The sequence below is a fragment of the Fistularia commersonii genome, chromosome 3 (genome assembly GCF_037954325.1).
Source record: "Fistularia commersonii isolate RoL2024-O1a breed Wild chromosome 3, RoL_Fcom_v1.0, whole genome shotgun sequence".
NCBI classification, from domain to species: Eukaryota; Metazoa; Chordata; class Actinopteri; order Syngnathiformes; family Fistulariidae; genus Fistularia; species Fistularia commersonii.
The window spans coordinates 7,239,763-7,253,726 of NC_141286.1; the positions used below are offsets into that span (position 1 = coordinate 7,239,763).

Genomic DNA, 13,964 nt, shown 5'->3' on the forward strand with positions numbered 1-13,964 from the left:
GAAAATTAATCCCTAGTCAGACCTCAGACATTGTGCATGAATGCAAGACATGAAACAGAAATGTGCAGCATTGGACCAGTGAGCAAGCAGCTACTGTAACCATGTATCGCTTCCCAGATTACAGATTATCGCTGTTAAAGGAAGGTGCAGGACAGTTCCAGAAGGAAGGGAGAGGAGGGACATATGACAGGGGTGCTGCATCTTTCTTCTCCTTGTTGAGTCCAACTGAATTTTTACAGTGGTGAAAAAGTCCACACTGCTCCGGCAAAAGCAGGGCTGAGTTCTCTCGTCCTAGGAAATGTGAAAACATCCAGATTTGTCACATCCACTCTGTCAAACCTCAATTTGCTCAGAGATTAGAAGATTTTCTCTTAGATATCCACTTTAGTAACTTTAATGATTGAATGGGGTCTCAGTACTTTTAAGTTATACTAATTTTTTGGTTTTTCTTTTGGAAAACAAGCATGTTCACATTTATATGCTCCAGTTAGAACCTGGGCCGTGGCATTCTGAACAATTTGAAGACCTTGGGTACTATGTTTGACGTTAGAAGGTGAAGTGACAGAGACAAGAATGTATCCTTTTTATAACGAAAAAAAACCTTGAGCAAACTGACCATGAGGATGAGGACACTGCGAAACAATTATAATTGAAGAAATTATAATTTCTTCACACATACTCATGCTGGGCTGATTATCTTAATAATTTTTTTTTCTCAAAAAGATATTAGGCTTTGTAGTCATACAAATTATCTGATTATTGTGATTTTTTTGTCCTATTTTGTACAGTCTTACAGTGTAAAAGTGAACATCAAAGGTTCCCATTATCATTATACATTACTTATCTTCCGCTAATTCTGCTCAGGTCGCCAGTCAATCGTAGGGCCTATCACTATAATAATCTCATCTTTATTATTTTGTATAACATTATTTTTATTATTATCATTTGCCATAGTAGAATATTTTTTGTCAGTACTCACTGGGTGAAGGCATTGAGCCCCAGTCTCTTTCCGGTCCAGGTTTCGTAGCCTCTGGCTCGTTTCTGTCCTCTGGTGGACACATTGGTACTAGAGATCTGGAATTATCCACCCTAAACATATTCATCACCGAGAATTATATAGGCTATATCCACTGCACATATTAGAGACATATCCATGTGTAGACACATATCACACATATAACTTGTCATAACCATCAAAGTTTCAATAAAAAAAACATAATCTTTTACAAAGGTCAAAGATTAGCTATTGGTCAGACCTTTGCCTTATCATCCATTACCAGCTAATTTAAATGATAGAGATGTTCCCAATGAGCCTTCACAATGTGTTTCTCAACCAAGCAGACTTTTCTTATATATGACGTACTGTCACTCACCAATCCTGCAGCTCTGTAGTTCTAAAGCCTTTAGCAAATGGGTTGCTGGCAATCTTAAGATGGGTAATCTGTTGATAATAATACATATAAAAAAATCAATTAGCGCACTCCACGAATACAAAAGCGTTTTTAAAAACTTGATTTAATTTCCTACCCTGTGGTTCTGATAGGCAGTGACTGCCATGAACCGGGTTTCAGGGAAGGAGAAGGAGAAGAAGTTCCTGTATGCGTTTAAGTGGCTGTCAGGTGCTGGATCCACGTAAACCACATGGAAACGTGGCTGGTAGCGATGCATTGAGTTCAATATCATCTGGCAAAAGAGGGAAGAAAACACAACACGTGCAGGTAAAAAATAAGTACATGTCTAAGTTCTGTAGTTCTTTACAGTCTTTTTTTTCTAATAAAAAATGAAAACATGGAATAAAGCCACAAAAAAACCTACATGTCCATTGTCATCTAGCAGGTTGTTGGTGAGCTTGAGAGTGTCAAAGGACACGGTCTGCTTCATCCACTGAGCTCCACGGGCTGGAGAATCCGGGTGGAAATGCATTCTGCTTGGAGCCGCAACATCTGCTCTCCCTGCCACCAACCATGAGGAGCCGTGAAATGAATATCTGAAATGTATATGTAAAATTGTTTAGGTAGGAATGGTACAGAACATTCAAGAAAAGGGGAAAGGAATTTGAATTCAGATAATTAAAGTCAAAGAGATACTGTTAGAGCTTTGTGTGCATCTTACCTGTATCTTTTATCATCAACAGGGATGAAGTCCATGAGTAGCACATATTCTGCAGCAGGATCCATCCCTGAGATCCGCACCTGAAATGTAGGAAACATCCGCCTGCAAGGTAGCAAGTATATAAATTAATAAGTATGGTTTGAAACATGAAATGATGGGGAATTGCAGTTTAACATAAAGCAGCGAAGAATAGAAAAAGGAGTGCCATTGTTCTAACGTTACCTTCCAGCTTTGGTCACAATCATCTCCGTGCCGAGCTGGTCAAACTGCTGCCAAAGTGAGAGCGTCTCGAGCTGAACTCTGACTCCACAGACTTGGGGGACCTTAATGCTTAACACCCCATCTGCAAAACAAAACAGAGACTGTATAAGGTTCTGAGACAGGTGAATACCCAAAGTGATGAGAAATTAGTAAAAGTATGTAATGATAAGTTTCTACCGTGTTTTGATTACAGATAAGGCAAAGAACGTTATTATATAATCTACATTTGTCGAATGTATTCCAGATTATTGTAGACAAAAACAATCACTTACCATCCATCGTCTGAATGGGCCTTCCTGTAAAAAGAAGCTGCAAGATAAAAATATTGTATATGCTGCAGGAATGTTTGTGTTTCACTCTATTATTCACCTCTTTTCACAAATAGCCATGTGCAATTGTGCTTCACTGTTAAGGTAGTCCAGGGCTTCCGACAGCAGTAGATGTACATCCAACAGTTAGGAGTACCCTTTTTTGTCCAGAAACTGAGGGTTTTATATACCAGTAAGCATATCACCAGGGACGACCATGCCTGCCTCATCCATTACAATACTCATAGTGCAGATGACATGCAGCGATCAGTACTTACCACACACACACAAGCACCCGGCCTGCAGGACCCTTGGCTTGAGGAGTGTGCACATCTGCTTACATTGGTTAATTCTTATAGCCTAAAGCCTAAATCTGGATTTGTCATGATGAACCACTAACACTCTAATCAGCCCATAGTTACTGGGTGTGAACAGGTACAGCTTTTAGACAGCTTTCATTATTCATGGGCACATTTTCTTGGAGCACAGTTTCAACACCACACTAATTAGAAACAAATGTGATGTCTAAAAGTGAATTGACATAATATTGAAATATATTTAGATAATGCAATATGTCAGTCCTTGTTTAATCTATAATACCAGGGTGTTAAGAGTTCTGAAAAAAATAATTTGAGTCAAAATTAAGATTATAATTCAGTTATATAAATTGTATCACTGGCTGTGTGGAATAATGACTGTGGAATGACTGTGGAATAATGACTGGTGTGTGTACCGCACACACCAGCACATGTTCTTCAGCAATCGTGTTTAATACTATCCTGGTGTTTGTGTGTGTGTGTGTGCGTGCGCGTGTGTGTGTGTATGCATATGTGTATGTCTGTGTGTGTGTGTGTGTGTGTGTGTGCGTGTGTATGCATGTGTGTATGTCTGTGTGTGTGTGTGTGTGCGCGTGTGTGTGTGTGTGTGTCATGCGTGGCCTATTGTGGCTCCGTGATAGAATGGTGTGGAAAGGTTTCCTCCTGAGGGTCGAGGTCTGAGACAAGAGTCTTCTTTTTCTATAATAAGGCACAAGACTATAATTAGGCAGTTTGAATCCTTCATGCATTCATCACAGGTTTCAGATTTGCAATATCTGCGTGTCATTAGATGACATTTTATGTTTAACCCTTTGCTTTGAACTCTGTGATCAATGATGACCTCGCAAAAAACTGTCTTCATACATTACAGTGAAGCTCAAAGATCCCCTCTAGTCTAAATGGCTAGGCCACCATCATCATTATTGTTGTTATTTTTATTAGTGTTATATTTTTAAAATCATGATTATGATTATGGTTGTGATTGCAATTGTGATTATGCTTGATTATTACCACCGCCATCATTATTATTTTTACTATTGAATTTTACTTTAACATTGTGTTTTATTAATTTTCAGTCAGACATGACTGTCTGAAAAATATATCTAAAAAGAATCGAATAGATCTAACCAGCTTCATCACGCTGTGTTCTTGTGATAAAAAAGAGGAACATTGTCATGTACCTATAGAATTATAGTCAGATAGGGCAGACTAGTAGAAACATTCAGATGTTTATTTGTAATTCAACAAAGCACAGTTGAAATCAGACAAGCATCATTACACAGAGGTTCAAGCATTTGTGGTAATCACATACAACATCTACACAAAAAGCAGGTAGCTGTTGCCTGTGAAGAGTAAAGCATGTTAAAGCCAAACATGTAGCGCTCTGTGAATGTCTTTGCTTGTGTGTGCATGTGAAATGAGGTGTTGCCTTACAAGAGAGAGAGCAAGAGAGAGAGCAAGAGCCCTGCCATGGTGTCACAAAGAAATGCCTGAGTTGGGCATTGGCTTCATTCTGAGGAAACAAGGAATGGAGAAAAATGTGGAATGGATGTTTGCCAGACAAATGGAAGGAGTTAGTTACAGGAGCAGTGTAGAGACATTTTAGCTCTTATTGTAGGTAGAAGCAATGGCCTCAAAGATAATCTGTAAATTCTCCCTGATAATTTCAGCACTTGGTGCAATTTTCTCCCTCAGTGCAGTCAAGTCCTCCGAGGTCAAGCTTTTTGCCTGGTCATAAGCCTGTTTCATCTGTGTTTTGTACTCCTCCACGTAGGGCCTAACTATTTCCTTAATACCCTCCAAACGCTCATTAGCCTTAGCACGCACGGTCTCCAGCATGGGCAGAAGGACACTCTTGGTTTCTTCAATGTTGACCCCCATCTTTTGGCGCAAATCCGATAAGACGGGCTCCAGCTTGACCCTCAGACTCTCCATCTCAGCTGTGTGCCTGGCTTGATAGTCTTCGATGATGGGATCCAACAAGGTGTGGTATTCTGCCATGTGTTTGTCAACGATGTCTTTAAGCTGGACACGTTTGGGCTCCAACTCAGCTTTCAGGCTGTCTAAGTCTGCCTGAATGCTGGCACGCAGACTCCCGGTGGCCTCATCAACAGTACTTACAACACCTTTAAGGACAGGGAAGGCACTGCCGTGTGCACTCCGCATGGCATTGATGCCAGTGTCCAGGAAAGTGATCATTTGGTCGCTAGGAGAGAAAAATAAGGGAACACAATGCAATTTTTATGATTGAATAAATACATTCGACAAGTGACTAAATAGCTGATAATATGACAGACGAACAGTTAAGAGGAGGTGGATGTAACAAATAGGGTGGAACTTACTAAAGAATGACAATGTCCTACCTTAATTCGGGCTGGTTCACCTGTCCAAGAACTTTCTTGGCAGCGGCCTGGAAGTTGTCCAAGTACATATTAAAAGCCTGTCCTGCACTTTCCAGATCGGAGGGTGCATCGGCTTGCAGGGAAGCAGCCTGAGACCCTAAAGAGAAGGAAGATGGCTTAAGTGAGGGTTGAGCCAAACATAAAAAAGCAATACAAAGGAGGGTAGTAAAAATAATCAGTAACGAGGCTGGCATATGGATTTACAAAATGGATTAAGGGGGGTTAAACGTATGCTGTGACTGAGGTACTCACCAACGGCCAAAAGCAGAGTGAGAGCCAGGAATTTCATGATGGAGGTCTGAAGAAAAAATATTGACAATTTTTAAGTATTTTCTATGTCATGGTTAAAAATAGTGTTAAAACTTCCTGAAACAAATACAATGAGTTAAAACCTATTCCTAAAAGTATACACGTGTAAGTATGCCACAGGCTGATGCCTGTTTATTTAGAAGAACCAGTAATCTGTATTTAATGAAGGTTGGCTACCAATGTGTAGAAACAGTAGCAGCAGACTGCCTTTGGATTACCTAATCCTAATCTGGGTTTTGCAATAAAACCCAATTATAAAATTAGCATATGAGCCCTTTGGTCTCAAACACATTCTCTACCCAGAGGCACTGGTGGTGTAACTGTTTTTTCCCTGTTTGAAAATAAGCTTACTTCTGAAATATTACCACTCAATCCATTTTTAAATATTCAACAGCATCCCCCTGGCTTTATACGCAATAAGATGACTTTCTTTAAAATCAGCAACATAATATGAAAGTATTCTGCCCCCCAGGGAAAGCAAGTATGTAATCATATACACAACTTCATCAAGGTCCCTCACTCTGAAGGATCAAAAAAGTCAGAGCTGTAACATAGTCACCACAATGCTACAAGCCAAATCGTACAGCAGCAGCTGTTTGTCTTACCTGGTGGAGCCGGCAGGAGACTGAAAGACTTGGGCAGGAGCAAACTTTTTATAGTGTCCCAGCCAGGGATGACTGTCTGTGTGGAGGAGGGGGAAGGTGCAACGACTGTGTGTTGCCGTGGAGGTGGACCTCACCCCCTGCCATCTTCCTCCACGGGGACCTGGGTTGAGGGTTCAATGGTCACCTGCTGGGAAATCAGTTTACACACACAGACACATGCACGAGTGGGTGAACACACACTCACACAGACACACACATACTAATCTTGTGCATTAACTGTTGAAAGACAACTTTCACAGAAGTAAAAACATTTTTGCCAAACATCTATGACAGCCATTCACTTTTTCACCTTTTCAACAGTTTTTTGTAATAAAACCCCATCTTTTTGAAGTTGCCGTCAAGTGGAGATGGGTCGCTTCATGTTTTACTTAGCTCATATATAGGCCATATTTCTAAATGCTTTAAATTTTTTTTTTTTTCACATACATATATGCTGCATATTGATAAACAACACGTCTCCTATCTTCAAATTATCTTGTAATAGTAATAAAACTTTGTAACCTGTGATTTTGAGAATTTTACCATCTCAAATAAATGATATTCCATTTTTGATTTTGTAGTTATTAAAATTTTGGCTAGGTGGTAAAGATTGTTGTCCTTGGTTCCTTAGGACCAATGTTATTTAGAGGAGATCATTGGTAGACTAAGGCAAAAGACAGCCAACTGTGAAGATCAAGTCAGGTATTGCTGTAAAATGAGTGAGAAACAGGAACAGAAGGTGATCACAAAGAGTACAGTGGAAAAGGAGTACAATTGAAGGCTCATTGGGTAGCTACAAATGAGTATGTTAAAGTGCATGTGATTTTAATTGTACTTCCATGGAGATTTGGCTGTGCCATATAGAAGTTTCAACATTGGACGCACTTAACAGTACTTGTGTCTGAATACACTTATGTTGTTTTTTTTGTCATATGATATGTAAAACAAGAAAACAAAACAATTCATGCATTTGGTTTGCCAAGAATAACCAAGATGAAGCAAATGGCTGTTACTTGGACTGAGATAAATGCTATTACCATTTTAAAATGCAACCATTATGAATCTTCAGATGAATCACAGACTTGTGGTATGTTTGCATCAAGGGACTTATCTTGGGCCACAAATATCAAAATTTGTGTGTGGTGTGTGTGTGTGTGCAATGATTAATAGGTAAAAGAGTTGTGTGTGCCATGTGGCTATTTGTTGTCCCGTCACCACTGGACTTTGTCTCTGTGGGTTCATGGAATTTTAGGAATAGATAGGATTGTTGTATAAAGAAGTTTTTTACAGTGTGCCATGCATAATTTAATCACTAAATCACTATATTTATCATAAAATTCTGTAATATGTAATTTCTCACCAAATAAAAAGCAATATAAAATACTTTTAAATGATTATAAAAACTTTTTGTTTAAAACTTTGTATAACTCAATGAAACAACTATCTTAAAATAAAGTGGTTATATATCTCTAGAATCTGTGCTAAAAGAAAAAATGCAAAGACTGACTTGGCTTTCAAGGAACACAGAAAAAAAAAAACACTAATCCTTTGTATGAACATCCTTCAGGAATAATGTGTCAAAGGTGAACCCATGAGGAATATTATCATATCTATGGTAAACTAATTTTATCTCACAGTTACAATCAGCGGCAAAGAGTACCCACTTTTTAGCATAGACAAGTTTCTGTAATCTATATGATCAATCAAATTTCTCTGAATAATATTTAGCTCAAAATTGTTGCTCTCAATTATAGTAGGATATGTAAGGTTTTCCATATACAGCATTTTCAAAGCAAGAAGTTGAACTAATAGAATGAAGCAAACGGTCACCACTGCTTCAAAATATCCCGCTGTCTTAACTTGAAAAGAATTTGAATATATTTGCAGTATTATGTAACTTGACTGTCACGATTTCCCAAGTCAAAGTCCTGCTCTATTTAAGAAAACAAAATAAAAAACTAATAATCTGGATTTTTATTTTCATTTTCCTTTGAGGCTGAGCCCAATGTGTCCCTGTTTTAATTATTCTTCTATTTGTGATGTCCTCTTCTTGTTCATCTTACTCTTGTCTTTGAGTATTTCTGTCTTCCTTTGTTAGTTGTCATGTACAATAGTTGACATTTATTCCAGTATCTGCAGACTACACCCTCACTGAGTTTATGTTTTTACAACCAGCTTGATGACCCTGTGAAGACAGAGGACCGGCAGGAGCCATTATCTATACAAGCTTCACTGATATCATCAGCTCTAGCCATTTGCCTAACACCAACTGGTCAAACACATCACAGAAGGGAAAGTGAAGCAATGAGACACAGAAGCATGTGTATGTCTGCATTTTTAGATGAGGAGGTTTCTGATTTAATCAAATAAACAAAGGGCAATGCATTCCATTCAATTATTTTAAATCGATATCACTCTTTGACGGATGTATCGGCATCATCCTTTTGGTTTTTGCTCTCAGTTCTCAGTTTGTTGCCGACAGTCATTCAGCTGGACGATACCTGATTAAATCTGTTTTGGGGCCATAACATAAGAAGTTTCTACTTCCAGTCTTTGTCAATAATAGTGATGAAAGGAAGCATTCTAGTTGTGTGTTAGTTTTTTTTTTTTTTTTTTGAGTAACCAAAACCCAATCCAACTAAAAATCTATATTTTCACATCCTCAGTATTGGGCAATTTTAATGTCAACTTGAATTTCCCCTCTGATGAAATGTAGCTCTTATGTGACGTCTTTCTAACACTGGATTGATGATTGATGTGTCTTTGCTGGTGAATTGTTGTCATTTTTTGAGTGAAACTTGCCACAATGTGTTGAAATAAGCTTTTACAATGGCAACATATAAATACAGCTGGCAAATCACCACATTTATCCATTGGTGACTAGTTGAATCTCCAAATATCATGAGAAATGTGCTATTGCTTGGGTTCCCACTTCTTCTGAGCTATTAAACTTTAAATAGATTAAGTCATCAACAAAATGGTTCCCGGTAACGTTGAACAACACTTGCTGGTTCCAACATTTGAATGCTTTTAAGCTGCTCTTTGTTTTGTTTTTGAGTTCCTCAAAATAAAGCTTTTTGTGAATAAAATAAGACATTTGAAGACGCCATCTCAGAAGTTGTGGAGAACATTTGGCCCTGTTAAAACAAATTTGTCCTTTGCTAAACCTCCTCAATACCCCGAAAGAGCATAAGGAGGCTGAACACAGTCAGAGCACATGGATCCTCTGTCTGGGTCGCATGCACTCATTGTACAGATGTCCTCATGGTTTGTACTCTAGCATGAGCGATAAGAGCACTCTACATATCAGCTGCGCTGAGTTCAGGGCGTATGTAAAGGAATAAAATGACAAATGAGTCTTATCTGGAACAGCAACCTTTGAAACTACACCATGTTGATTAAGTATCCATACCATCTATCTTGATTACCGTCATAATTGTTATCAATCAGAGCTCAGAAGAACATGGCAAGACTGTTGGAATTTCACAACACTGCAATGGCCACTAAACACCGGACATGGAACGAACACAGTCAAATCACCAATTTGAACATTTGTCAGCCCACCTGATATACAGACAAACACAAGTGATGATATTAATGGAAAAGGACCTTCTTTATACATAATCAGCAACTAGTTTTGGAGGGACCCTCAAACAGCCAGACAGATGAAGAGTAATTGTCTAGAGTTGATAAATATTTCATCAGCAAATCCACTATTTGATCAGGCTCTGGCTAAGGTTCAAAGGTCGTGTCATTGTTCCAGCTGACTCCTTGATGGAGCACTGTTCTGCAAGCAGCAGGGGAGGTTATCTCAGCTGTTAGAAGCAGACAACACTTACACTTACACACACGCACACACGCACACACACACACACACATACACACACATACACACACGCATACACAAAAACATTTCAGATGGTTTTACCCAAACCTGCTCAAGTTTGTAGGCATGTGTTTTTGCAATGTCACATCTGTTGAGGTCGTTTTAATACATTTGGTCCAAAGCCCTGGTCGAGCAGTGTCACTGTAGGTTGTGTTGCACAGCAGGTTGCACAGTTTGACAGCAAAGCAAGAAATCAAACCGTGAACTCGGATAACCTAAATCATTAGACACATTAGAAGAGAATGACAGACAATTTATAATTATGTCTGAATCATACAGTGCGTACTGGCGTGTCCTCGTGTAGCTGGAGAATGATGGCACAAAAGGGCAACCAAAAAGTAGTGAGTTGTCAAGTTGTCCTGCTAGTGATAGGAAACACTATCTGCATTGTTTATGGGACTGTGCTGCTTTGGGTCCAAAGATAATGTAACAATGTTGGACCTGTTGGATCAAAGTAGAAACAAATAGGCCAATGGGTACACAACACCATGTGAGCTCATCTTGTCGATTCTCTACATTGTGGGGCAAAATATGTACACCATGCCCTCTTAAATGAAACTTGATATAAAATGTTGTCATTTTTCAACATGGAATCAAAATGCTGGCTGCCACAGACTCAGGTCTGTGCTTACCCTGTCAAAATGGATTATTTGGGCATGGGAATATATCAGTAACCATTGATCACAATCCAACTATAATGTCCATACTTTGGACGGTCAAAAACTTTGAAACACATTTTATTACGTTTATTGTGTAAAAGTAAGTATTGGGTAAAAAAATATTTATTCAGCCACCAATTGTGCAAGTTCTTCCACTCAAAAAAGATGAGAAAGGCCTGTAATTTTCATCATTGGTACACTTCAACTCTGAGGCAAAGTGCAAAAAAAAAAAAACACAGAAAATCTCATTGTCTGACATTTAAAGAATTCACTCTCAAATTATGATGGAAAATAAGTATTTGGTCAAGAGCAAAAGTTCATCACAATACTTTGTGTTTTATACCCTTTGCTGGCAATGACAGAGGTAAAATGTTTAGCTCTAGGTTCACTTGGTCCCCCCGCATAGTTCTGGGATTCTTGCCCACTGTTCTTGTGATCATTATGACCACACGGGGTGAGCTCTTGCGTGGAGCCTCAGATCGAGGGAGATTATCGGTGGTCTTGTATGTCTTCCATTTTCTAATAATTGCTCTCACAGTTGATTTCTCACAGTTGAAGTGTACCTATGATGATCTTCTTTCTTTTTAAGTGAGAGAGCTTGTACAATTGGTGGCTGACTAAATACTTTTTTGCCTCACACTTAAGTAGATTATATAACATTTTTCAGTCAGTAAATTCCCTTTTTTTTCCTCCTTACTATGGGACAACACCTTTAGTAAATCTGCAAATAATCCCCTCTGAAAATAACCAAATTCTTACCTAAACAGGAGCAAATAATTACCTTAAAATACATACAATTACATGTAGGTTTTACATGAGAAAAGTAGATAGTTAAGTTCTGTCGTGTATCATGTACCTTATTTTCTATAACGAATAATGTGATATAAACTGACCGACTGATGAAAAAATGGTCTTCTGATTACTGTGACTAGAAAGGCTAATGATGATGAAAACTTTTATTTCAAATCGGTTATAAGCGTGTTAAAAGATGAACCTATGATGAGTTTCGTGTAATATGCAGACTGGCGCGTAGGAGTTGGAGTACACAATCCCGGTTTCAAGGCCTGTTTGTAATTCTAAAGCTATCATTGCCCAAGATCTCGAGGTTATTCACCCTTTCACTAAAATACAATGTCCCACAATGTGGATAAAACAAACAAAGGACAGGAAGGAGAGACATTTCACCTAAGCACAGTGTCAAAGACTGTAATCGGCGGACATTATATAACACAGCATTGCAAATTTTGAAAATGATGGATGAGTTTGAGTTAATCCGTGTTGTTTAAACATTTCAAAACTAATTTTTATCTGTTAATTTAGGTGTTAACCAAATGGGTCTATCTTTCTGCTCCACGCATTGTTACTGTGGCATCATCAAAATGCTTCGTTACGTTCTCTTGACAAGCATTGTGAAACAAAAGTGGACCGGCATTTGATTTGGGAGAACGAAGACAATTCCTTCTGTTGAAACTATAATCCAGTGGTGAAGAGTATAATCCTGATGATAAATAACAGCTAATGACATTTTTGTTACTGTAAAATACGAATTGAAAACAAGTTTTACTTTCCATTTTAAACATCATGCATCTTTCTGTAAACAATAAAAAAAAGAGATCTTATCTCCCTGGACTCCCCTCCCCCCGGTGTTGCGGCAATCATGAAATGTCTGGTAGAAATTTTTGTTCCCTGTGTGTCATTGTCCAGGATTCCGGACATCTGCAAAATGGTTTAAATAGAGTGTGTTGTCACTGTTAAATGTGTTAAAATCACCACATGGAACGACAAAAGGACATTCAGCAACATGGTGCTAATGAAGCTTCCAGCTGTGAGGAGAGGTCTGGTGAGATAGTGCTGCTGGCCTCACCACAGGGATCTCCCTTTTCAACCTCCTCACCTCACATGGAAAAAACATATTTCATCTTTGTCTGATTATTTTTTGTGTTTTAAGTCAAATGGGAAGTCATCAGGCTGTGCTCGAAATTTGTTGACTGTCCTTTAGGACTTTGGGGCCAAATGCACATAATTGGTAAAGCCAACAGAAACAGAATAAAATAGAATAATCGCAAAACAGAATAACCCCATCACGCCTTGACTGAATAGAAAGCCCCAAACTTTTGTTTGAAAGGAGTGAATTAGACTGAAAGTGATTTTACTTGGCCAGCAGAGTAAGTGATCCAACTCAATGAAAATAGGACTATTAAACAAGGGTCGTCTGTAGTGTTGAAGGTTGTGATACAAAGAGAGATCTATTACAAATCGATATAGCAATTTAAAATTATTTGAAGTTGTTGCAGCAGTCTTGTCTACAACTGCGCAACCCTCAATGGAATAGGCCAAAGAATGAAAAAAAGCGACTAAGCAAACAAAAAGGGAAAGGAAAGGGTGTAAGATGAAAAAGGGGAGAAAAGTCCTGGTGATTAAATGTCATTCATGCACAACACAAATCACCATGCACCAGTGTTTGACTCTTGAATAATGAGATTCAAAAATTGATCTAAACAGCTGGGTGCTAGCTGAAGAAAAATATACAGAGGTGAACGTCTTTGACCTCTCCTTTCCCAGCTTGCACTGAGGAGTACTGTATATTTACTAAGTTAATATCATCATCTTTAACTATGTGCTGCATTAAAGGGAGCTATCAGTAAAGGATAAGACACATTTGACGCGACAAATGAACATGAAAAATCACCATGTTCTGGCAAATATAAAAGAAAAAGCAGATGCACTGACATTAACAGTAAAAATGTTGATGACACTGGATAATTATGATTTGATTCATCAGCTTGAATTTTTCCAGGCGACAGAAGACCATTTTAGCTGGAAAAAATTGCCATGAAAAATGATAAATTAATTTTTTGACCATGGATAAGGGACTATCATCAATCGGTTAAAGGTTGATTAAATTGTTTTTAATGATTTCTTAATGCTTATGGTCAGGTAACTAGGCTTTGAGATATTCCCTGAAAATGAGTTCAACAGACATACATTTTGAAAAAGAATGATTTATACGAAGGGATTTGAAGGATTACAAGAGTACAAGAAACTCCAATTTTTCGATGACGCTTT

The 13,964-nt window shown here is 38.3% G+C and overlaps 2 protein-coding genes across 2 annotated transcripts; both read right to left on the reverse strand.

The window, feature by feature from the left end:
* Positions 1-968: 968 nt before the first annotated feature.
* Positions 969-2,652, reverse strand: LOC147235384 (T-box transcription factor TBX1). Its single transcript, XM_086178012.1, has 7 exons — positions 2,646-2,652; positions 2,335-2,455; positions 2,113-2,214; positions 1,816-1,987; positions 1,528-1,683; positions 1,374-1,441; positions 969-1,089 (listed from the first exon to the last, which is right to left on the reverse strand). The coding sequence occupies exons 1-7, from the start codon at positions 2,650-2,652 to the stop codon at positions 969-971; spliced, it is 747 nt and encodes a 248-aa protein (XP_086034138.1).
* A 1,556-nt stretch (positions 2,653-4,208) lies between these two features.
* On the reverse strand, positions 4,209-6,393 carry LOC147235385 (apolipoprotein A-I-like). Its single transcript, XM_086143474.1, has 4 exons — positions 6,315-6,393; positions 5,653-5,698; positions 5,362-5,497; positions 4,209-5,204 (listed from the first exon to the last, which is right to left on the reverse strand). Exons 2-4 carry the CDS (start codon positions 5,687-5,689, stop codon positions 4,601-4,603), a joined length of 777 nt encoding a protein of 258 aa, XP_085999600.1. The 5' UTR covers positions 5,690-5,698; positions 6,315-6,393; the 3' UTR covers positions 4,209-4,600.
* Between the last annotated feature and the right edge of the window lie 7,571 nt (positions 6,394-13,964).